The 23,910-nt window shown below is 39.5% G+C and overlaps 2 protein-coding genes and 1 pseudogene across 8 annotated transcripts; 1 reads left to right on the top strand and 2 right to left on the bottom strand.

Moving 5' to 3' along the window:
* Nucleotides 1-674: 674 nt before the first annotated feature.
* Nucleotides 675-2,642, top strand: LOC136477170 (uncharacterized). The gene is made up of 5 exons (XM_066475234.1): nucleotides 675-891; nucleotides 1,462-1,854; nucleotides 1,942-2,146; nucleotides 2,230-2,393; nucleotides 2,479-2,642. The coding sequence occupies exons 1-5, from the start codon at nucleotides 675-677 to the stop codon at nucleotides 2,640-2,642; spliced, it is 1,143 nt and encodes a 380-aa protein (XP_066331331.1).
* An 8,666-nt stretch (nucleotides 2,643-11,308) lies between these two features.
* LOC136477160 (putative disease resistance protein RGA4) lies at nucleotides 11,309-14,500 on the bottom strand (annotated as a pseudogene).
* A 4,073-nt stretch (nucleotides 14,501-18,573) lies between these two features.
* Nucleotides 18,574-23,910, bottom strand: LOC136470839 (cycloartenol synthase-like). Of its 7 annotated transcripts, none has more exons than XR_010761874.1 (8): nucleotides 23,548-23,910; nucleotides 23,164-23,352; nucleotides 22,721-22,810; nucleotides 22,317-22,626; nucleotides 20,102-20,193; nucleotides 19,592-19,972; nucleotides 19,166-19,488; nucleotides 18,574-19,040 (listed from the first exon to the last, which is right to left on the bottom strand). XR_010761874.1 is itself a non-coding variant. In XM_066468577.1 (5 exons), the coding sequence occupies exons 1-5, from the start codon at nucleotides 23,737-23,739 to the stop codon at nucleotides 22,385-22,387; spliced, it is 606 nt and encodes a 201-aa protein (XP_066324674.1). In that variant the 5' UTR covers nucleotides 23,740-23,910; the 3' UTR covers nucleotides 20,257-22,384. The 7 variants fall into 7 exon arrangements, 3 of the variants coding, with proteins under 3 accessions (XP_066324674.1, XP_066324673.1, XP_066324675.1); XR_010761876.1 differs by having other exon boundaries at nucleotides 19,592-20,193; nucleotides 22,317-22,472; nucleotides 22,580-22,626; XR_010761873.1 differs by having other exon boundaries at nucleotides 19,592-20,193.

Raw genomic sequence — 23,910 nt, 5'->3', positions numbered from 1 at the left:
GAAAATTGATAACTTTATTACTGTTTTTTTTTGTTTTCACACACAGTTGATTCTTCAGACACTCCTACTCCAGTTGGGACTAAAAATTCTAACCAGAATTCAACCCCATCCCAAGAGGCTGCCACAGAAGGAAGGACAAGAAGGAAAACTGATCTAGCATGGGGATATTGCACACAGATTATGGAAGGAGGAAGAAAGAAGATCAAATGCATGTACTGTGATACGACTTTCTTAGGAGGAGGAATCCATCGTTTCAAGGAACATTTGGCCAAATGGCCTAGTAATGTAGCTGCATGTAAGAAGGTTGATCCTGAGGTTGAGCATACAATGTATAAAAATATTGAAGATTGGAATGAGAAGAAAAAGAAGATGCAACAGGAATATGTGGAAGGGCACCCATATGGACCAGAACCTGGAGAGGAAGATGTTGTTGAAGTCTCCAATACCAATCCTGTTGTAGTTGCATCAAACAAAGGGAAAAAAGACCGGCTGGTACTACTACTCCTAGTGTTGGAAAGTACTTCAAGCCTAGAACTGGACCAGGGGATCAACCAACACTTAAGAGTGTTCTTCAAGGAGAAGCGGTCAAAGAGAAGACAGATATGTGTGTGACAAGATGGTTTCTCGATGCATCTATTCCATTTAATGCAACCAATTCTGTTTTTTATCAGCCGATGTTTGATGCTGTGTGTGCATTTGGTTCTGGATACAAGGTGCCGCTTTGTAATCAGATGCGTGGTCCATATCTTGCAAAATGTGTTGAAGAGACTAGGAAGTTTGTTGATGGATTCCGCACACATTGGAGAGAAACTGGTTGCACTATTATGGCTGATGGATGGACTGATAGAAAGAGAAGGACCCTCATCAACTTCTTGGTCTACTGTCCCAAAGGTACTGTCTTTCTTAAGTCAGTTGATGCCACTGATAGCTCCAAAACTTCAGATTTTTTGTTCAGATTGTTCAAAGATGTAGTTAATCATGTTGGGCCTGAAAATGTGGTTCATTTTGTTACTGATAATGCATCAAACATGGTCGCTGCTGGTAGAAGGTTACAAGATGAGTTCCCATCCATTTATTGGTCCCCTTGTGCTGCCCATTGTGTGAATTTGATATTGTCAGACTTTGGTAAGGAGCATTTGGTGAAGAATACTGTAGCTCATGCATCAATCATTACAAAATATGTGTACAACCATTGCTTCCCATTATATCTAATGAGAAAGTTCACAAAAGGTCATGAGATTCTTCGCCCAGCCCAAACTCGTTTTGCTACTAATTTTATTGCATTGCAAAGCATATATAAGCACAAGACTGAACTGCAAGCAATGGTTGTCTCCAATGAGTGGACAAACTGTGCATATTATAAGGAATCACAAGCCAAAAAGTTCACTAAAGCTATGCTAGATCAAAATTTTTGGAAAGATTGTGCTACTGATTGTCAGTTATCAGAACCAATTGTTCGAGTGCTGAGAATTGTGGATAGCGATGAGCGACCTGCAATGGGCTACCTATTTGGAGCATTCCATGCTGCAAGAGAAGAAATTGTGAAGAGATTTCAGAGAAAGAAAGACTTAGTAAAGCTTTTCTTAGAATACATGGATGCACATTGGGATAAGCATTTTGATAAGAATCTTCATGCTGCTGGCTTTTGGTTTAATCCTAATAACCAATACAATGTTGAACTTAGAGACAAGTACAACTTCACCACTTCTGGAGTTCTTGATGTCATAGAGAAATATGCTGGCAAAGATGTTGCCCTTAGAAGTGCTTTGACAAAAGAAATGAAAATGTTCAGAAATGGAGAAGGTGATTTTGGGCGTCCAACTGCTAAAAATGATCGTCATGTCATGCTTGCTGGTAAGTCAGCTGTTGTAGTTCATTTCAGCACACTTAATTCTGTCATTTCACACATTTCAGCAGCACTAAATTCTATTTTTCACACAGATGAGTGGTGGCAAACTTATGGCTGCAGTGCAACAAATTTACAGAAGCTTGCTCTGCGTGTGTTGAGCCAAACTTGTAGTGCATCTGGATGTGAGAGGAGCTGGAGCTACTTTGAGCATGTGCACTCCAAAAAAAGAAATAGATTAGAGCATCAAAGGCTAAATGATATTGTGTATGTGCATTGTAATCTGAGACTGCGACAAAGGTACCTCTTCTCTTGTTCCTTGCATTCATTGTCTTTTTTAGCTGTTTGCATAAGTAATACATATCTGTGAATTCAAACATCAGGTCCAAGTTGTCTACTAGAAATTATGACCCAATAATGTTGGAAGAAATTGGAAATGGAAATGAAGCTTGGATTTTAGAAGACAATCCACCTTGCCTTAACTCTGAAGAGCTAGAAGCGTTTCGCACTAAACTGTCTGAGCTGAATATACAATGCAGCAGTGATGGTAATGTCCCTTGTGAAACCAGTTTAACATATATACAACTTTTTGCTTATATACCATCAAATCTAAATTGGTAAAAAAAATTCAGATTTGGAGCTTAACATGGACATGGTGGAGGCTGATGCCATGGATGACAGTGATGAGATTATAGAGGACCAGGAGTACCAGAACCTCAGGCAGGAAGACGCATATGATTATGGTGGATTTGCAGTTGATGTTGGAGGAGCAGAACCTCAAGCTCAAGATGAATGAGATCCAATACGTTTTTATTGAGTACCATGCTTCATGTGTTTCTATCTTATCATCACGCACTTGATATTTGAATTTACGAACCTGTGATTGTGAGACTATGTTGCTATGAACCTTATGGTTGTGTCTTGTCAGTTGTCACTCTTGTGTGTGAAGATGAACCTATATATGTTATCACGCACTTTAATTTGTATTTTGAATTTAAGACCATGTCAATCTGTCATCCTATATTTTCATGATGTGTGAACCTTGTCCTTATGGTTGTACAATATAATTATATTGTTCTGTCTGTCAATTATATAATTATATATATATATATATATATATATATATATATATATATATATATATATATATATATATATATATATATATATATGCACCGGTTCAAAGTATTTGCGGCCGGTTCGATTAATCGATTCAATTAAATTGAACCGGCGGTTCAATCGGTTCTTAACGGTTGGACCAATGAACCATTGAACCGAGGACCTCGCCGGTTCGATCTCCGGTCCGGTTCGAAAAACTTGGGGCTGCATCCATATTTACCATGCTAACTGTTTGCATCCCTATTTGCCATGCTAAAGATCTAAAATTATTATTGTCATCATCAACTTGGTAAATTATTATACAGAACTTATGCACCTTGATTTCTATGCCATCTCTTCTTTTACTCCTAAAATTAACCACGAGAAAAAGGGGGTCGTGCTAGCGTCTGACCAAGGTGGCGAAGCCAGCGCCGGCCACCTTTTGTTCTTCTTCCTCCTCCCGCTCGTGCTCGTCCTCGCTACTTCCGCCTGTGACCATGTCCTCGACCCCGCCCTCCTCATCCTCCTCCTCGCCCCTAGCCTGCCACCGCCATGGCCATGCTCGCTGGAGAGCAGCGCTGCAATACCCCCGACCCGACCTAGCCCGGCCGCCTCCGCCGCTGCCAGGACCCTAACGCCGCCCACCGCCATCCCCACCGCCTGGCCGGCTTGCCTCCCCCAGAACCCCCTTCTAAGCCCACCACCTGGCCGCGTCGCATGGGAGAGGGAAGGGGTGGTCGGCAGGCGACTCGGATCCATCCGGTTGGACCCCATGATTCCTGCGAGAAAGGACGACAACATTGTCCTCGGGGCAAATTAGTACATCTTTGATCAAATGAAATGTCAGTCCTCCGGGCAATTTGTCTCTGCTCCGCGAAGAAAGCCCTATGGATGATTGTCGTCCGCCCAACCTGGCATCTTCGCGCGGCGGCCCCATGGACGACGGTTACAAGGCTCGGCATGCCCCCGCCACCCTACGCACTTCAACATTTTCGTGTAAGATCTGTAGCCGGTAGATTGTGCCTTAGAGTAGAGTTGGCTAGCTACATTGTCCTTGTTGCTGACGCCCTGTTTCCCAATCTAGTCGACCTTGTTTTAGCAAATTTTAGCCCGAGAAGATTTTTGGACAAAAACTTAAAAAGGCAAAACATTTAAATAATCTAAAAAGTGAAATTTTAAGAGGCTAAGTATATTATCTATCATAATCCTAGGTGATTAATTAGATGCTAATTTATGGTTACTTTAGACCTTATTTCATAACAGCATAGGTGGCTAAATTTCAATATAGGTTCATGTGTTACTTTATGTTGTTTGTGGTGGTCTTAGAGGTGGATAATTATTTATAAAATATAATATATCAATGGTTATTACTATCAACGGTGACTAGAGTATACTAAATTTTTGTGTGAATTTCTAGGGTTTATTTTTCTAGCAAGTCTTGTGGGAATTAATGTGGAGGTTCTGTTTGGAACCTCTAGTTAGAATATCTAGTATTTATCTTTTTTCTAGCCTGATACGTATTTTGTTGAAACCTAAGCTTAAGTTATATATGAGCTCTTGTTGCATACATCTTCGTGACATCGTGAATCTATATTTTAGTTCTAACTTTTAGTCTTTTTAGTTGTTGCAATATTTTTATCCTCTGTTACATTGAGAACTCTAGTGCTCATTGCATATTTCATTCAAAATTTTACTTTTTTCTTTTATTAAAAATGGCATAAATAGTCATTTCAGCTTGCATCGCGGTATTCAAAATTTTTAATTTGTATGTGCAGTATCTCAAAAAACTATATGTGTAATAATAGTATAAAATAGAGTACTTAAAATTGAATTACTAGTATTGATACGGTGATAATGTTTCAGTCCAAATGTATAAACTATTTTAAAATAAAAATTTTGAAAACAATATTTTTATGGAGTATTAATATAATTTAAATTAAATTATTAGTGTCATTGATATTGATATAGTTTGTTAAGCGAATATTTTTCTATGCTTTGCAGAGTAATAAAATAAATATTTATCCTGCTAGCGTATACATGTTTACTTAGTCTACACGGTGGAACATAACATTCGGTCTACTTTTAACATAAAGTAGTAGAAATGTGTAATTTAAAAATATATATATATATATATATATAACATACTTTATGGCTATTAAATTGATTTTATAATAACTTATAAGGTATAAGTATTACTCATAGTTTTTGGAGATTTTATTTTGTTTACTTTTGTAATGGCCAAGTTAGATAATTTAGATGTACAAGTTTAAAATGTTACTTTCATGATGATGTATGTGGGTAATTTGGATACGAACTTAGGGACTACTTTGCATTATCTTACAAAATTTCTAAGTTAGGTAATTTATAGGAAAATTAGGGGGTTATTTTAAATTACCATTCATAATTATAGAGATGTGTAATTTAAATATAAATTTTGGGTTTATTTTAAATTGTATTATAATGATAGAGATGAGTAGTTTAGATGCAAATTTAAGGGTTTTACTAGATGGATATTTTCTTTATAAAACAAAATAGATTTAATTGTTATTATTGGCGATGATGGTTAAAGTCTACTAAATTAAAGGCTAGATGTTACTGACTATTATGAGAATTTTTATGATTTGTCTTTTTTTCTAATGCATCTTGTCATAATTAACATCAATCTCTAATTAATAACAATAAAATAAGATACTGCTATGTTCATTTCTTTTCCAACAACAAACAACAACAACATAGCCTTTCAGTCCTAAGTAAGTTGGGGTAGGCTAGAGTTAAAACTCACCCAGAATCCCAAGTCACAGTTCGGGCACTTCAATAGCTGCTTTTCAAGTACTCCTATTCAAACATAGATCTCTAGGTATATTCCAAGCGTTCAAATCTCTTTTTATTGCCTCCCTCATGTTAATTCTGGTCTTCCTCTATCTCTCCTCATATTATTAGCTTAGCTTAGGACTCCACAATACACTGGTGCCTCTGAAGGTCTCATTTGGACATGGCCAAACCACCTCAACCGATGTTGGATAAGCTTTTCTTCAATTGATGCTACCTCTAGGCGATCACGTATATCATCGTTCCGAACTTGGTCCATTCTTGTGTAACCGCAAATCCATCGCAACATACGCATTTTTGCAACACTCAATTGTTGAACATGTTGAATCTTTGTAGGCTAACATTCTGCTCTATACAATATAGCCAGTCTAATCACCGTTCTATAGAACTTGCCTTTTAGCTCTTGTGTAACCCTGCGAACCCAGCCACCTCCTGCTGCCGCAGGCCTGCCAGCATGATGAGCATGTAGTACAGAGTAGCAGCTGCAGCTCTCTTCCCTTCCATCCTTCCATGGTTTTTAATTTCAGTATTGCAAAAATTTCGGCCACCATCGAAATTACTGAATTTCACAAAATTCGCCCAAAATTTCACCGAATATTTTTTAGAGACTAACACATGAAGTATGCTTTTTCTAAAAAAAAATTTAGATCTAAACAAATATTAGTATGATTTATGACTACATATCTATTGAATAGAAAAATATGTAATATAAACAATAGAAAATATGAGTCTATAGCACATGTATTAGTGTATTACAAAATTTTGGATTTTCTTTCGGCCGAAAGTGTTGCAGAGATGAGTGCAGATGCAAACAAATGCAGGGGGAGTTGAAGCAGTGAGATGCTTACCAGTTACCAGAGTGTTTCTTCAGCAGACTTGAGAGGGTTCTGTCTACTGCTCACTTCATGTGATGGCATTATGTCATCCATTTATTTTTTTAGATAAAGGAATTTTTATTCCGGCCTCTGCAAGAGTTTTGCACTCAACCATTCATTATTACAACATTTCAGCCACCGGCTGATGTAGAAAATCTCACAAAAAACATCAAAAGTATGGGAGACTGTATAAATAAATTAAGCTCTAAGCCTATTAGAAAGCAACCATCCATTCTTGGCGAAAATTTCCATTGCTACAATCTCCATTACTCGGCATGCCCTTTTCGAATTTGGTTGGTCGGCCTCCTTTTGAAGTGTGGACCAGAATCGCGTTTAGTAAGTCGCCCTGAAAATAACCTGTAAATAGGAGTAAAATACTTTATTATCAAATATTACATTATTTCTGGTCAACCATATAGACCAAAATATTGCGCTTGCTCCTACTCGAATCTGAGGTCACGACTTTGAGTCTACATGTTGTAACCATGTTTGGAAAAAACTAGTCATATCTCTTGGTGGTTGTAAACCCCTATGTGAGCAATCCTCCAAATAAAGCGTGCTACATGGCACTCAAAAAATAAATGTTGGATGGTTTCTTTGTTGTTAAAAAAACAACACTTTTCATCACCCTTCCAGTTTCATTTTAAAAGATTGTCTTTCGTTAAAATCACCCCTTTTATTAAGAACCAAACAAAAATTTTGACTTTTAGGGGTACCTTGAGCTTCCAAAGGGCTTTAATATGCTGGAGCCAGGCTTGGAGTCTCGCTGGTGTACATTCTTGCAGAAGCTTACGAGAGATTGTTATTTGCTATGTTAGACGAAATGTGTTAGAATAAACCACGTCATGTCCGTGCATGGTGTGTGTGCGTGTGTCAGGTTGAGTCGTCGATGGCGCGCATGTTCGAGCTCGCATGGAGTCCATTGACCGGGTCGAGTTCGTCGTGTGCACGACGTGTTATGCGTAGAGTCTAGGCAAGTGCGCGTGTTCCACCTGGTCTCCTGCATGTGTGCATGTGTTCTATTTTTAGTCATTTGTTAGCTGAGTACTCAAGGTGGTGGCGGGTCTTTAGAAGCTACTCCATCCGTCCGCAAAAGAATGCAATTTTAGAACAGTGTCATGGTTTAGTACTTCAAGTTTGACTAATTATAGTTAAAAAAATATAAATATTTATAATATCAAATAAACATCATTAGATTAATTACGAAATATATTTTTATAATAAATTAATTTAAAGTTATAAATGTGAATACTATTTACTAAAAACATGGTCAAACGTGAAGCACTTTAACTTACACGCATACCATAGTTACTTTCTTTCACGGGCAGAGGTAGTAGCGTTGAAGGCATGCAGTGGAGGAGCGAGCGCCGGCAGGAGAGGTCTGAGCGGTTCATGTGGATCGTGCCCGTCCGTCGTGGCTCTTTCATGAGCTAAGGCCGTGGGCTATATTAAAGCCAATGTAATGTAATGTGTCAGCTCAACTTGTTCCGAGTTGTGTTTTGATTAATAATAGAAGCCAAGATACAAGCGTTTGGCGCCGCAGTGTTCGTCACCGGCATATCTATCTTGCCTGCTATTCAGGGGCGGATCCAGGGCTCGGGCTGCCCGGGCTGTAGCCCGGGGCGAGTCTATGTAGTTCCTGTAACATATGTGGTGTTTAGCCTAAAAAAACTATGATCTTAATTAGATAAAAGGAGGCCTAGGAAACCAGATCAGACTGTTTTGAACGTGAATCAGCAGCTCAGCCCGGGGCGCAGCCCCGTTCTGGATCCACCCCTGCCATACGGTATATAGGCGCTGTAATCGATGCTTTATTTTGGCTAGTAAATGAGTAAATAAATCAAAGAATTATTATATGCCTCTATAACGTACGCATGCAGTAAAACGGAAGGCATCAATTACGGATTTTTCTATCTATGTATAAGTTACTATATAGATTTGAAGAACAGGCAAATACTGCAGGAAATCACTGATCAGGCACAACGCAGGAAATATTGCCATAAGCATAACGACACTAATGTGACCCGCATTGTACGGCCTGATTGATTAGTTGCATCTCCTCCTAGCCTGGCTCGCATGGAAAAAAAAAATCTCATGGTATTTTATTATTAATAATAATGGAAAAAAATATTGTGGAATATTACAAGGATACTACTATATGAACAACACACAATTAATATATCTATAGAACATTTCATGAATATAATATTAGGTGAATGATCGATAAGATATCATGAAATATCCTATGGATATAACATGAACACCAAAAAATACACCACGTGGCCACGTGAAATGAGGAATACAAAATATACTTAAAACAAAGTAATAAATAAATAAACAAGTAAGGTAAAAAAGATTATTATAAAAAGAAAAAGTTCGTAAAAAAAGAATAGGGAAAAGGGGAGTGGAGGTGGACGTGGCCACGTGAATAGCGCCATGCAGGGCGACTGGCGGTGGTGCCGCTGCATGTAGAGAGATCAGAGGAGGGCCGGCCGGTGTGCATGCGCGCCGTGAACAGGCCGGCGTGCTAAGTGTTGAGATATTTTTTACTCCTACGTAATTCTCTAATCTGGTTGAGTGACTTAACAGGTCATTTTTCTTTGGAGATATGTTTGGTACAATATGATTTTTTAGCCTAAAAATTAACCTGGCATTGCATAAAAAGAATCAAACTCAAAGATAAAAAAAAAAATTAGTACAAGAACTGGCTCATACCAAGATCTCGTGCTACAGTTGCCTAAATCAGACAGCACGTTACAGATCAATATTTGCAATTGCAAAGAATTTGGCGTTAGATGAGAAAGAATACCACACACCGACACACACACTTGACGTTAGGCTTGATGTGCTCTGCTTGCCCTGGCTAAAGGCCTGCCTAAGGCTAACTGATGGGCCCTGGCCGGCCAGATGGCCCATACGCCCCAAGCCACCAAATCACAGCACGCCATCTTGCCCCTGCCCCGGAGAAATCTTTAAACAGTAAAGCTAGCAATACTGTTTTGGAGAAATGGCGTGCTGGACTTTTGTGCATGCGCGTCATGGTCTGTGCCTCTATCTCTATGCCAGATAGTTTTAGCAACATGAGGAATCTTCGGTACCTTAAAATCTCTGACGCTTGCCTTTTCAATAGCCTTCCTGCAGCATTCTGTCACCTCTATAATCTACAACTATTATTAGCTAGGAAATGTATAATCAAAGTAATACCCAGAGGCTTTAGTAATCTGATCAATCTACAAAAGTTTGAATCGCAAGTTCTTAAGATTGATGCTGGGTTGCTAAATAATTTTAATCTGATCACTGGAGATTTGCATTTATGTAACCTCTGTGAAATAAGCAAGGATCGGGCCGCAAAAATGGAACTTATGAAGAAGAAGGTCACTTTTAATCTGACTCTAGATTGGTCTAAGAGATAGAAGTGTTTGAAGCATTACACCCTCCCACCAATATCAAATTTCTGTGCCTCAGATGTTATCCAGGTGAATATCTTCCAAGCTGGTTTCATGGTTTTGATGTCCCTGCCATTTTCTCATCACTAACAGAGCTAAGGGTTATAGACTGCCCGAGGTTATCAAGCCTTGAACAGTTTCTACAGCCAGCTTATATGCCTGCCATCAAGAAAATGTTGATTAAAGGTTGCACAAGTTTGGTATATGTACCAGTAGAACGGTTTGGTGGTTTGCCTTCCCTTGAAGAACTAGAGGTGCGCAATTGTCCAAAGATCTACTCACAACGTCTGTTGGCCCCGTCCCCACTGGCGGAGCCAAGCGGGGGGGGGGGGGGGGGGCCATGGCGGGGCCATGGCCCCCCCCCCCCCCAATGTTTGACAACAAAAAAAAAATAGTAGTATGATTTAATATTTTTTATTTATATTAAGAGGGAGATTATATAAAATTCTTGTCATATATACCTATTAATATCTTTTAGATAATATAATCATACAAAACACAACTAGATAATAAAATTATCGCAATGAAAAAGACCGAGCCGGCCCCCCTAAGTATAATTCCTGACGGCCAACCCCCCCTGAGTATAAATCCTAGCTCCGCCACTGCTGCTATTCATCTGCCAGCTCCGTCCGACGTGAGCTAGAGTGACTTGGTACCAAAAATTGGTACCCTGTTCACTTTGCCAGACGAAAATGTCTCGTTTCTGTTTCACAAATAGACATGGAGGAGTACCGCACAAGTATCACTGCCAGGTTCAGGATAATTTCAGCTTGCGGAGTAAAATAAACATTTGTAGTTGTTGGCAGCATGCATCTCACTGTGTCCAGCCAACATCCAAATGTCATATCAGAAGGATTCCAAGTGCCAATCCAGGAAAAGCTAGGCGACAGCAATGGGTCGACACATTATTAGAAGCATGCATTTTGATTGGAAACGCACAGAAGGACATTGCTTGGTTAAGTGTCTGAACCTACTAAAATGTTGCCTGGGTAAGAGCAAGACAGCTGTTGGTTGCAACACTCTGATCTGAGTCATTTCAGATGTCCAGCTGTGGAGTTAGTCTGAAAGAGGAGAATACTTATTAGGATTAAACCTCTGTATGTGTATGGTTTCTGAACTAGTGTTATATGTTCGCTGCGGCACTGCCTCACAATTGCAGGATACAAACACATACAGAGGTTTAATCCTTAAGTGTCCTAAGAGTACCTTTTGGATCATAATTTATTACACGAGAAGAACCTAAACGGATAGCCTCTCAACAGCGGTTGCTGTACTTCCTTCAAGTTTGGGCAGTTTTGAATGTCCACTTTTGGTATGTGTGCAATCGCTTCTTGTCCACCAATTGATACAACGTCTTCACAGTGCTTAATAGTTAATTTCTGGAGTGATTTGAGATTACTGCTCCACAAGTCACGTTGAATGTACTCTATGTGTTTGCATACTGTCATCACCAGTGATTTGAGGGATGTGAGGTTCTCCAGACACCTCACAGAAAAATAACCACGATCCCATAAGTGGAGGCTTTGGAGGGATGATGGTAACACTATTCCATTTTCCCATTTGAGACGTGGACAAAGCATAATGGACAAGCTCTTCAGAATAGGCCAACCCCCATTAAGTGTCTCTAGCTCTCTGCATTCTCCAATGGTTAGTTCAGTGAGCAGTGGGAGCTTTTCTCTATTGAATGTTAGAGATGCCAGATGGTAGTTTGATAAATTAATGGTGGTCAGGGAACGGCAATCAATATCATTTCCAAGATTCCCAGGATCTTCCAAAGAAAGCTTCTTTAGGGACGGGGCCAATAGACATTGTGAGTTGATCTTTGGACAATTGGTCACCTTCAGTTCTTCAAGGGAAGGAAACCCCCAAACCTTTCTACTGGTATAGATTCCAAACTTGTGCACTCTTTAATCATCATTATCTTGATGGCAGGCATATAAGCTGGCTGTAGAAACTGTTCAAGGCTTGATAACTTCGGACAGCCTATAACCATTATCTCTGTTAATGATGAGAAAATGGTAGGGTCATAAGAACCATGACACCAGCTTGGAAGGTATTCACCTGGATAACAATTGAGGCGCCCATATTTGATATTGGTGGGAGGGTGTAATGCTTCAAACACTTCTATCTCATCGTTGTGGACTGGTTCCGGCAATTGAAATATGTCTTTCGACCATGTCAGAGACAGACAAAAAATATCCTTCTTCGTAAGTTCAATTTCTGCTGCCTGATCCTTGCTTATTTCACAAAGATTAATTATAAACAAATCTCTAGTGATTAGATTAAGTTTCTTTAGGAACCTAATTCCATCTCCATTCTCCATTGCAGCATCAATGTTAAGAGATCGTGATTCAAACTTTTGTAGATTGATCAGATTACTAAAGCCTCTAGGTACTTTGTCAAATATGCATTTTCTAGCACATAATAGCTGTAGATTATACAAGCAACAAAATGTTGCAGGAAGGCGATTGAAGCGGCAAGAATCCAAGATTTTCAGGCACCGAAGATTCTTCATGTTGCTAATACTATCTGGCAAGCCCCACAACTCAGAGATAGAGGCACGGACCATGACACGCATGCACAAAAGTTCAGTACACCATTTCTGCATCACTTCATTGCCAGCTGTACTGTTTAAAGACATGTCACAAAGTAGAGTACGCAACTTTGTTTGCTTGCATAGAATCTCTAATTCAGAACACTTAAAGTATCTGCTTTTGAGCACCGATAGTTGACGGACATTACGAGGAATCCTTTCAAGATCCTTTTTCTCTTTTATTATGAAGCACTCATCCTTTGAAACTAGTTGTGCCATGTCATGCATCAGATCATGTATTACATATTTCCCACGAAGTTTCTGAAAAAATGACAGATATCCAAGTTCTTCAAAGTACTCGCAGCCAGTTTGTTGAAGTGAAGTGTTAAACTGAGGTTCCACAAAGCCTTCTGCCACCCAAATTTCAGCTAAATCTTCCTTTACAAAATTGTAATCTTTCGGGTACACGGAACAGAATGAGAAGCATCTCTTTAAATGGAATGGTAAATACATGTAGCTCAATCGAAGTGCTGGCAAAATGTCAGTCTCCTCTTGCCTAAGCTCCCACAGCTGACTGCAAAGAATCATATTCCAATGTGCTGGGTCAAGGCTCCTTCCTAGCAGCCGTCCAAGGGTTTTTGCAGCTAAAGGAGAGCCTTTCAACTTTGGGAGTATTTGCTCACCAATCCATTCCAACTCATGATTATTATTGGAGCTACTAGACCCAAACACACATAGTTGGAAGAAATTCTGAAATACATCATCCTTCAAACCCTCTAATAGAAAAGGATCCGCCGTCCGCACTACATCCGCAACCTTTTGAGACCTAGTTGTGACAAGCATCATGCTTCCCTCAAGTACATGTTTAAAAGGTGCATAGAACGTCTTCCAGAGCTCCACATTTTAAGCCCACATGTCATCGAGAACAACTAAGAATCTTCTCTTGTTGAGGCTATTTGCAAGATCATTCTGAAGAGATTTCAAATTATCTGTAGTCGGCGCTTTCCTACAAAATTGTTCTATGACCTCTTTTGTTAACCTCTTGACATCGAAGTCATCTGAGACACAAATCCAAACTATAACATCAAAGTGTTTTTTCACTTGTGGATGGCTGCAGATACTCTAGGCCAAAGTAGTTTTTCCAACATCTCCAATACCAACAATGGCCAAAACTGGAACACTTGTTATTGTTGCTTCATTATTGTCAAGGGCAGCAGACGCTTGGTTGCTTGCCGATGAACAGGCTGCACTTCTTTTCCTCTTGGGTCTGGAAGGACCCCCTCTATTATTGGCAGGTACCCCAAGGAGTCTAATTAGCTCCTTTATTTCATCATCACGACCAAATATCTTTGCCTCAGTGGGGAACGAAGTGGTCTCGGGTCTGACTGATTTGTCAAACCGTAGAGTTGCTTGGTGTAAGCCCATTCTCTTGAGCAGCCTAGATTGATTATCTAGCCTCTCCTTGACGTGAGTCAATTTTTTAAAGTTACCTTGAATGACATCGTGAAAGAATTTACTTCTCGGTTCCACTTTGGTCGCACTGCCCTCAATTTTCAGCTTCTGCTCGTAGCATTGGAAATCCTCCAGAAGGTCTTCTGCATTACATGGAAGCCTTAAGTTCTGGAAGGAGCTTTGCCTCACACTTCTCATGGCTTCTCCACTCTGCTCGATCAATAAAGTTGTATATTACAGGTAGAGTATCCCGGAGGCATTGTAGAGAACTTTGCAACTTCAGTACATCATCTTCTTTAAGTTCTTGATTTTCTACTGCATTCGAACGAGATCCCAAAGATTTAAGCCACTGGAAAAAAGTGACACACTCATTGAAGACAGTAATGGCCTCGACGACCGGTTGTATGTTGCTTATGTTCATACTGACTTGACTCTGAAGATTTTTGTAGCCCTCTGTGCTGGATAAATAGTAGATTTACTGAACATTAGAAAGCGACATCTTGTGGTCATATTTGAATGCTAATCAAATGTATAGTTATATGAGAAGCAAGTTGATGAAGCAAATATTCTTTTAATAGAAACAGAGCACCCATCATTAAGTCAAAGTTTAGATGGGTACTACCTCACTGAGTTGGCAAGGGATAATGAACATGAAGAACAAAATTTGAACCTGTCACTGAAATGCTTACAGTAGAGATCTTACTTCACAAGATGTTCATATAGTGTAATGGGAAATGATGGAACTACTGTAAACGAACAAAACAAATTAGTGGATGTGAAAATCAGCTTATGTTTTACCCTGTTTTTTTATTTTTTACAGATAGATCAGAGTATTGTTAAAAGTGAAACATGCATAATACACCAGATATTTGGTGATACCAGATACTTGGTGATGTCTTGTTGGATTACCTTTTTATCACCGGATCTAATCAGTATATCGCCCGCCCTTCCTGTCTTTTGCCATCATCAATCGTGTGCACATTCCAGAGCAGAGATGGTCGTTTACATTAGGGGCCAATCTAGTGCATACGGACAAGTAATCATTCACCTGTCAGTTTGTTAGTTCAAAAAAAATCAAGTTGCTAGGGAATACGAAAGGAAGGTTAAAATGCGGAACTTATAGTCATCAGCTTACAGGAAGGTTGAAATCAGATTGCAGAGCAGATTGGTTGGCCTTGATTATAACTGAAGCACTCTTCAGGCTCAGAAACAGCTATCTGACGGATGTAAGCACCGAAGCATCTGCTCTTCATACATACAAATACAAGGAGAAAGTAGAAGACGACGGAATGCCGACGGTGCTCTCGAGGCCGCGATGCTACCAATGTCAGCTCAGACAGTGCCGCTGGCATGTGTATATAAACAGCAACTTGTCAATCCAATTGGTCCATATATAAATGAGAAAAATAGATATTTGTCATTAGTTCCAGCACCGGACGTCTAAGCTGACATTGGTATCGTCGCGGACCAGATAGTCCTCATGGTTGGATGAGCTAGAGGACTAATTTTTTTACTAGCTAGCAATTAACTCTCGTATCTAAACGGACCCTATGAACCGGCTAATGCATTGTCCTTGAATTTTTTTTAATAAAGTCTTCCATTATAGAAAAAAGCATCGCGAGCAGCAGCATGGAGGCTGCTTGTATCCCTAATTGCCATCCTAAAGAGTGGGTTTCGCAAAATTATTATCTTGAGCTTCCCAAAATTGTCATGCAGAATGTGTGCACCTTAATTTGGAGGACATATCGTTTCTTTTTCTCCTTTTTCTTTTTTCTCCTAAAATCACCTACGCAAAAGAATGAAATTGCCTAGGTGTACATGTTCTGCATGACAATTTTGTGAACGCCACAATAAGAAAGGCGTTTTTGTGAAACCTACGCTAAAAATGTTTTGCATGACAATTCTGTGAATCACCTACGCTAAAATGTATAAAATTCTTTAAACAAAAAATTACATAAAAATTTTCATGTGGTATTAATATAATTTAAAGTGAATTGTCAGTGTCACTAATATTTATATATAGTTTGTTCAGGGAATATTTTCTACACTTGGTAAACTAATAAAATAAATGCTTACCCTAATAATGTATAAATGTTTACTTTGTCTACATGGTGGAATGTAGCATTCTGCCTACTTTTAACATAACAATTGTAGAAGTGTGTAACTTGGAAATATATATAGCATACGTTATGGCTATTAAATTGTTTTTTCAATACCTTATAAGTACTTACTCATACTTTCTTTGGAGACATTTTGTTTATTTCTATAATGGTGAAGTGGATAATTTAGACACAAGTTTAATGTTACTTTTATGATGATATATGTGGGTAATTTGAATGCAAACTTAGGGACTACTTTGCATTATCATTCATAATGGCTGAGGTGGATAATTTGTATGAAAAAAATAGGAGGTTATTTTAAATTATTTTTTATAATGATAGAGAAGGATAATTTAGAGATAAATTTGGGGTTTATTTTGAATTATATTTTATAGTGACACAGGTGGGTAATTTAGATGCCAATCTATAGGTTTACTATATGGATATTTTTTATGGAACAAAAGGGATCTAATAGCTATTATTGGCGATGATGGTTAGAGTTTATCAAATTAAAGGCCAACTGTTTCTGACTGTTACGGGAATTTTTATGATTTTTTTCCTACTACCCCGTGATAATTATATTAAGCCTCTAACTAGTAACAATAAAGTAAGATACTACTAATGTTCATTTCTTTGAGAATGAAAATTAGTAGAGAGCTGGACTTGGAAATAAATCGATAGAACTGAGCAAGATATGAAAATATAAGCCGCAACCAACTTATTTTATCTTACTATTGTAGATCATTGCTCAACAATCGACCATTACATTGCATTGACATAACTCTTCCACTTTGCAATGGTTGCTTCTATATATCTGTTTTTCTTTCCCAACAACAATGCCTCACGAAATCACATGCTACTAGAAGCTTAGATGCTTGAGGATTCACCATATATGATTGTCACGGAAGAAGATATTCAGATTTGTCAGTGTTGTCCACTGCTTCAGCTACTACGTAGCAGTCTAGTAGTACGTGATAATTATACACAGTTTCAACCACAAAGTGTATACAGTCGAATTAAAATAGTGTTACGTTCGTTAATATCCTAATGAAGCATTTACTCTAGTACTATAGACAGAAGAGAATTATATAGAATGTATTATGCTAGTTAGAATATCTAGAATTTATTGAAACTTGAATTTAAGCTATATAAGCTCTTGTTGACATCATGAATTTAAGCTATATAAGCTCTTGTTGACATCATGAATCTATATTAGTCGTTGTAATATTTTTATCTTGTGTTACATTAAAAACTCTAGTGCTCATTGTATATTTTATCCAAAGCTTTATTTTTTTATTTTATTAAGAATGGCATAAATAGTCGCTTCAACATGCAACACAACATTCAAGATGTTCATTTGTATTTGTAGTATATCAAATAATTGTGTGTGTAGTAGTATAAAATAGAGTGCTTAAAATTAAATTAACAGTATTGATATGGGATAATGTTTTAGTAAAAAATATATGAACTTTTTAAATAAAAATGTACATAAATCTTTTCATGGGGTATTAATATAATTTAAAGTGAATATTAATGTCACTAATATTGATATATAGTTTGGGAAATATTTTTCTACACTTGGCACACTTGGTCTACATGGTGAAGCGTAGCAATTTTTTTTTCCTAATTTTAACGTAACAATGGTAGACGTGTGTAAATTTAGAAATGTATATAGCATACTTTATGGCTATTAAATTGTTTGTTTTCCATAGGAGCTTATAAGTATTTACACAGAGTGTTTGGAGATTTTTTTTTTGTTTATTTTTATAATGAAGAAGGTGGGTAATTTATATACAAGTTTAAAATGTTACTTTTATAATGATATATGTGGGTAATTTGGATGCAAACTTAGGGACTAGTTTGCATTATCATTCATAACGGCTGAGGTGGATAATTTATGTGAAAATAGGGGGTTATTTTAAATTATCTTTCATAATAATAGAGGTGGGTAATTTAGAGAAAAAATTAGGGTTTATTTGAATTATATTTTATAGTGACAGAGATGGGTAATTTAGATACCAATTTAGAGGTTTACTATATGAATATTTTTTATGAAACATAAGAGATCCAATGCTATTATTGGCTACGATGGTTAGCGTCTATCAAATTAACGGCCAACTGTTTATGACTATTATGAGAATTTTTATTATTTGTCTTTTTTACTAGGGTATCCCGTGATAATTATATTAAGCCTCTAATTAGTAACAATAAAATAAGATACTACTATGTTTATTTCTTTGAGAATGAAAATTAGTAGAGAACTGGACATGAAAAATAAATCGACAGAACTGAGTAAGATATGAAAATATAAGCAGGAATCAACTTGTTTTATCTTATTATTGTAGATCGTTGCTCAACAATCGACCATTACATTGCACTGACATAACTCTTCCACTTGGCCATGGTTGCTTCTATATATCGTCTTTTCCTTCCCAACAACAATGCCTCACGAAATCACATGCTACTAGAAGCTTAGATGCTTGAGGATGAACCATATATGATTGCCACGGAAGAAGATATTCAGATTTGTCAGTATTGTCACCTGCTTTCAGCCACCAGTAGTCTAGTAGTACGTGATAATTACACAGTTTCAACCACAAAGCGTATATATATCGTCCAATTAAAATAGTGTTACATTCGTTAATATGCTAATGATGCATTTACTCAGGTACTATAGACAGAAGAGAGCTATATAGAATGTATTATGCTATAAAGGTGCCCAGCAGAACACCAGACTGCGCGAAGAAGTCCAGCACGTTCCACCAAACACTTTTCAAGTGTGCTTGTTCTTGTATGGGTTCCAGTTCTCGATGCAATCATCAACACAAGCTGCTGCAGTTATAGCACCGGAATCAGCTGTCCCTGCCAACTCAAAATGGAGCAATTTTAGGAGCATAATGCATGTCTCTACAACAACGAATACAAAATTGTCAAGTTTGCATGCATGAATCATGGTTGCTGTAGTAAGCAAGCCCCTTCGTACTTACCGTCAGTGGTCTGGGCAATGCCGCAGATGGAGGTGGTCAAGCAGATCTCGGAGCAACCGGCATCAGTACCTACCATGGCGCCTTGCACCTCGTCGGAGACGACGGCAGCACAGGTCTCCACACACTTGAGTGTGCAGAACCACCCAGGGTGGCGGTGGCCCTCCCTGCAGTCATGGTAGCAGTCGCCGAAGCACCCGCAGAGCCCTGCGAACCCGGCCACCTGATGCTTCTGGCCTGACACTGACAGCATGATGAGCATACAGTAGCAGTACAGCGCAGCAGATGCAGCTCTCTTCTCTTCCATCCTTGTCTCCTGCCTCTCCCTGCAGTAGCAGTTCAAAAGGAGGACCATTCATGAAAGTGTTGCAGAGACGAGTGCAGATGAAAGCAAATGCAGGGGGAGTTGAAGTAGTGATATATGCTTACCTTACCAGCGAGCGTTTCTTCAGATGCTGGACTTGAGAGGGTTCTGTGATATGTCTACTGCTCACTTGGTGTGGTGGCATTCAGATCATGTCGTCCATTTATAAGTACAAATATCGCTGGAGCCAAGGCTTGGAGATTCTTGCAGGTGTACATTCTTGCAGAAGCTTCCAAGAGGTTGCTATACACAGTCTGACAGAGAAATGACATGCTCGCTCTGCCAGACAAAGAATCTCCGGTTTCTGTTTTATTACACATAGACATGGAGGAGTACCAAACAAGCATGCCAGATTCAGGCTAATTTCAGCTTCTGGAGCAAGATTAACATTTGTGGTTGATGGCCGCATGCATCTCTCTGTGTTCAGAAACAAGAATATGGTGACACTGACACCAGCGAACATGCAAATGTCCAATAAAAAAAGGATTATTATTCCAAGTGCCAATCCAGGAAAAGCTAGGCGACGACAATGTCTCGACACATTATCGGAAACATGCATTTTGTTGGAAACACACCGAAGGACATTGGTGGCTTAAGTGTCTGAACCCATGAATATGTTGCAACACTCTGATCTGAGTCATTTCAGATGTTCAGTTGTGGAGCCAGTCTGAAAGAGGAGAATTGACACACAGGTATGCCAGCTTCAGAAAATATAATTTAGCAATTGTGCAACGAAACAAATATGCACTTGTGAGGCAGCGAAAATACAATTTCACTATGTGTCTATTTTCAGAAACCAAAAGCCTGCTTTGAATAAAGGAAGTCTGGAAGACTTTTGGTGTCACAAAACAGAGCAATGTTTTCTCCTTTATTCAATCAACAAATATATAGCGAAAACAAACGAGGTCCTAGGTTCGCGCCATGACCGTACGTGTGCCATTCCACACGTACGGACAAGGCATGCATGCATGGCACCAGAGGCACACATACTGGCGCGCCGCCAACTCTGGCGTTGTGCGCCATCTTCAAGTTGGCACCGCGCGACTCGGACTCAGGGACACTGCAGCCACAACGCGAACGCAGCGCATTGGCCACCTACTGACAAATGTATGCACGCCACGGTCTACCACGACAACACGGAGACAGTGGCCAGCAGTACAGATCACTGGAACAACGGAAAGATCTTTGGACAATTGCGCACCTCTAGTTCTTCAAGGGAAGGCAAACCACCAAACCGTTCTACTGGTACATATACCAAACTTGTGCAATGTTTAATCAACATTTTCTTGATGGCAGGCATATAAGCTGGCTGTAGAAACTGTTCAAGCCTTGATAACCTCGGGCAGTCTATAACCCTTATCTCTGTTAGTGATGAGAAAATGGCAGGGACATCAAAACCATGAAACCAGCTTGGAAGATATTAACCTGGATAACATCTGAGGCACAGAAATTTGATATTGGTGGGAGGGTGTAATGCTTCAAACACTTCTGTCTCATTATGCACTTGAGGTCCCGGTGAAAGATATATCTCTTTAGACCAATCTAGAGTCAGATTAAAAGTAACCTTCTTCTTCATAAGTTCAATTTTTGCCGCCCGATCCTTGCTTATTTCACAGAGGTTACATAAATGCAAATCTCCAGTGATCAGATTAAAATTATTTAGCAACCCAGCATCCATCTTAAGAACTTGCGATTCAAACTTTTGTAGATTGATCAGATTACTAAAGCCTCTGGGTATTACTTTGATTATACATTTCCTAGCTAATAATAGTTTTAGATTATAGAGGTGACAGAATGCTGCAGGAAGGCTATTGAAAAGGCAAGCGTCAGAGATTTTAAGGTACCGAAGATTCCTCATGTTGCTAAAACTATCTGGCATAGAGATAGAGGCACAGACCATGACGCGCATGCACAAAAGTTCAGCACACCATGCTGCATTTCTCCAAAACAGTATTTGCTAGCTTTACTGTTTAAAGATTTCTCCGGGGCAGGGGCAAGATGGCGTGCTGTGATTTGGTGGCTTGGGGCGTATGGGCCATCTGGCCGGCCAGGGCCCATCAGTTAGCCTTAGGCGGGCCTTTAGCCAGGGCAAGCAGAGCACATCAAGCCTAACGTCAAGTGTGTGTGTCGGTGTGTGGTATTCTTTCTCGTCTAACGTCAAGTTCTTTGCAATTGCAAATATTGATCTGTAACGTGCTGTCTGATTTAGGCAACTGTAGCACGAGATCTTGGTATGAGCCAGTTCTTGTACTAATTTTTTTTTTTATCTTTGAGTTTGATTCTTTTTATGCAATGCCAGGTTAATTTTTAGGCTAAAAAATCATATTGTACCAAACATATCTCCAAAGAAAAATGACCTGTTAAGTCACTCAACCAGATTAGAGAATTACGTAGGAGTAAAAAATATCTCAACACTTAATTTTTTTCTCTTGACAGGCCGATGCAAACGAAGATTAAAAGCCTACATTTATTTGTGGCTAATTTGACACAAAAATGAATAGAAATTTCATTGATTTCTCATTAACTATCGTATTTCTAAAATGTTCAGGAGCAAAATCCTGTTCATCAGCTTGAACAGAAATTTAAAATGTTGTTCCAGTAACTAAACATACTCTTTCGGCAGTGGGATTTCTGAACAAGGAGTAAGGACAGCCTTGGCCAAAAACAAGAACAACTTCGAGACTAATAGATAACTTTGTGGCACTTCACAATGAAATTTGTGCTGTTGTGCACAATTTGGCCCACATGTATCAATAGCCACAAGGAAAGTCACGCAAAAAGTTAACAAACCTTAGCACATAGACTGCGGGCCTTGTCCCAATCAATCTTGCTGTAAGGGTCTTTGAAAAGTTCCTTCCTTAATTCGAACACAAGGGCCGACAAACCTCTTCCCATAAATGTAGCACATTGGCAAATACACCATTCGACAATGACACCACATCCTCCCTGCAAGACATTGTAAACCACAATAGCATATAAGCAAAGAATAACATAGCAACCAAGAGCAAACTACTGAAAAGACTACGGTAACGTAGTTCAGTGCTGAGCCAAACATGGTGCTTGGACCCTCAATGTGCAAGCCCCAGCCACCATCTTCATTCTACGTACAGTTACAGTGACAAAATTAGCTAGATTACCTTTATTTTTAGGCATTGTAGTTAGGGTTGACAAATTTAGAACCGATGAATCCTTGCCTGATGATTATAAAGATACCGGCGGATCTCCTTCTGGTGTTCTGATGACAGGACAGTGTTTAGTGCTCCAGTCACATACAATGTTATGATCTGGATAAATGATAAATAAAGTTAGTAGCTGTTTGCCTGTTTTGTAAATAAAACAGGAAGGCAGGAAGCACGAGACATAAGTTTTCTACATATATAATCTAAAAATGAGATGCCCGCCACACTTTGCCAGTTCCTGTTTTAGGAGGCATCTAAATTGGTACTCGCATTGAATCCAAAACAGAAAAAAAAAACATATATCGGGCTCACATACAACATGAGACATAAGTGAGAGAGAAAAAACAACACAATTTCGTCTTACACTATCACAAGCTTATTAAGCACAGAGCACAGATTTATTAGTCGTAAGAATGCATACATATCACTGTAGACAGAGTTGAAGCAGAGGTACGTACCAAGCCTGGCATAGGGAACATAGGACTGCCATAATCCCCAGGCCAGTGTCCATCATGTGCCTTTAGAGTAGAATAGCGGTCGATTGCCCTTTTCAGAGCAGTCGTCACGGCTTCCTCGGTGACATCTTCATGCTCATCGAGCTTGATCGCCGGAAGCAGGTCAAGCTCAAGAGGATTTTCTTTGGCGAACTGCAGTGTGTAAAAAAGAAGAGATGTTTCAAATTTAAAGGGAATGCTGAAGAAACACTGGATTTTATAATTGCCAAAAACCGTGTCCATTTTAAACCATTTCACGTGGCAGTGCTACACTGACAGTGTCAGTGACAGGGTTACTGTGGTGAAAAAAAAAATGCGCAAGACAGCGATCGGCAGGCAGGCACCCACCTTTATGCGAATGAGGAGATCGGCGCTGTGCTTGAGCTGGTGCCTTCGGTCGAGGAAGGCCGGGCGCGCGGCGTCGACGGCGGGGTCGGGGTCGGCGGCGGCGTCGAACTCCCAGACCTGGCGGCCGGCGTGTGCGTTCGTCGTGCGGAGCCTGGGGTCCCCGCCTCCCTCCGCGATCCGCAGGCGCCACATCTAACCTCCTCGAATTCCCGCGGCACGCGGGTGCTGGTGCGCTCGAGGGAGATCCCGATCCGCGGCGGACGACCCTCCCTCCTCTGGCTCCCCTCCGCCGGCCTCCTCTCCTTCCTCCCGCTCCCGCTGGTGGGGTTTAGGTTTAGGCAGAAGCGGCTGCAGGCATTTCAA

Source organism: Miscanthus floridulus, chromosome 8 (genome assembly GCF_019320115.1).
Source record: "Miscanthus floridulus cultivar M001 chromosome 8, ASM1932011v1, whole genome shotgun sequence".
Lineage (NCBI taxonomy): Eukaryota > Viridiplantae > Streptophyta > Magnoliopsida > Poales > Poaceae > Miscanthus > Miscanthus floridulus.
The sequence above is the reverse complement of the archived record's forward strand: the minus strand, read 5'-3'. Positions and strand labels throughout refer to the sequence as shown.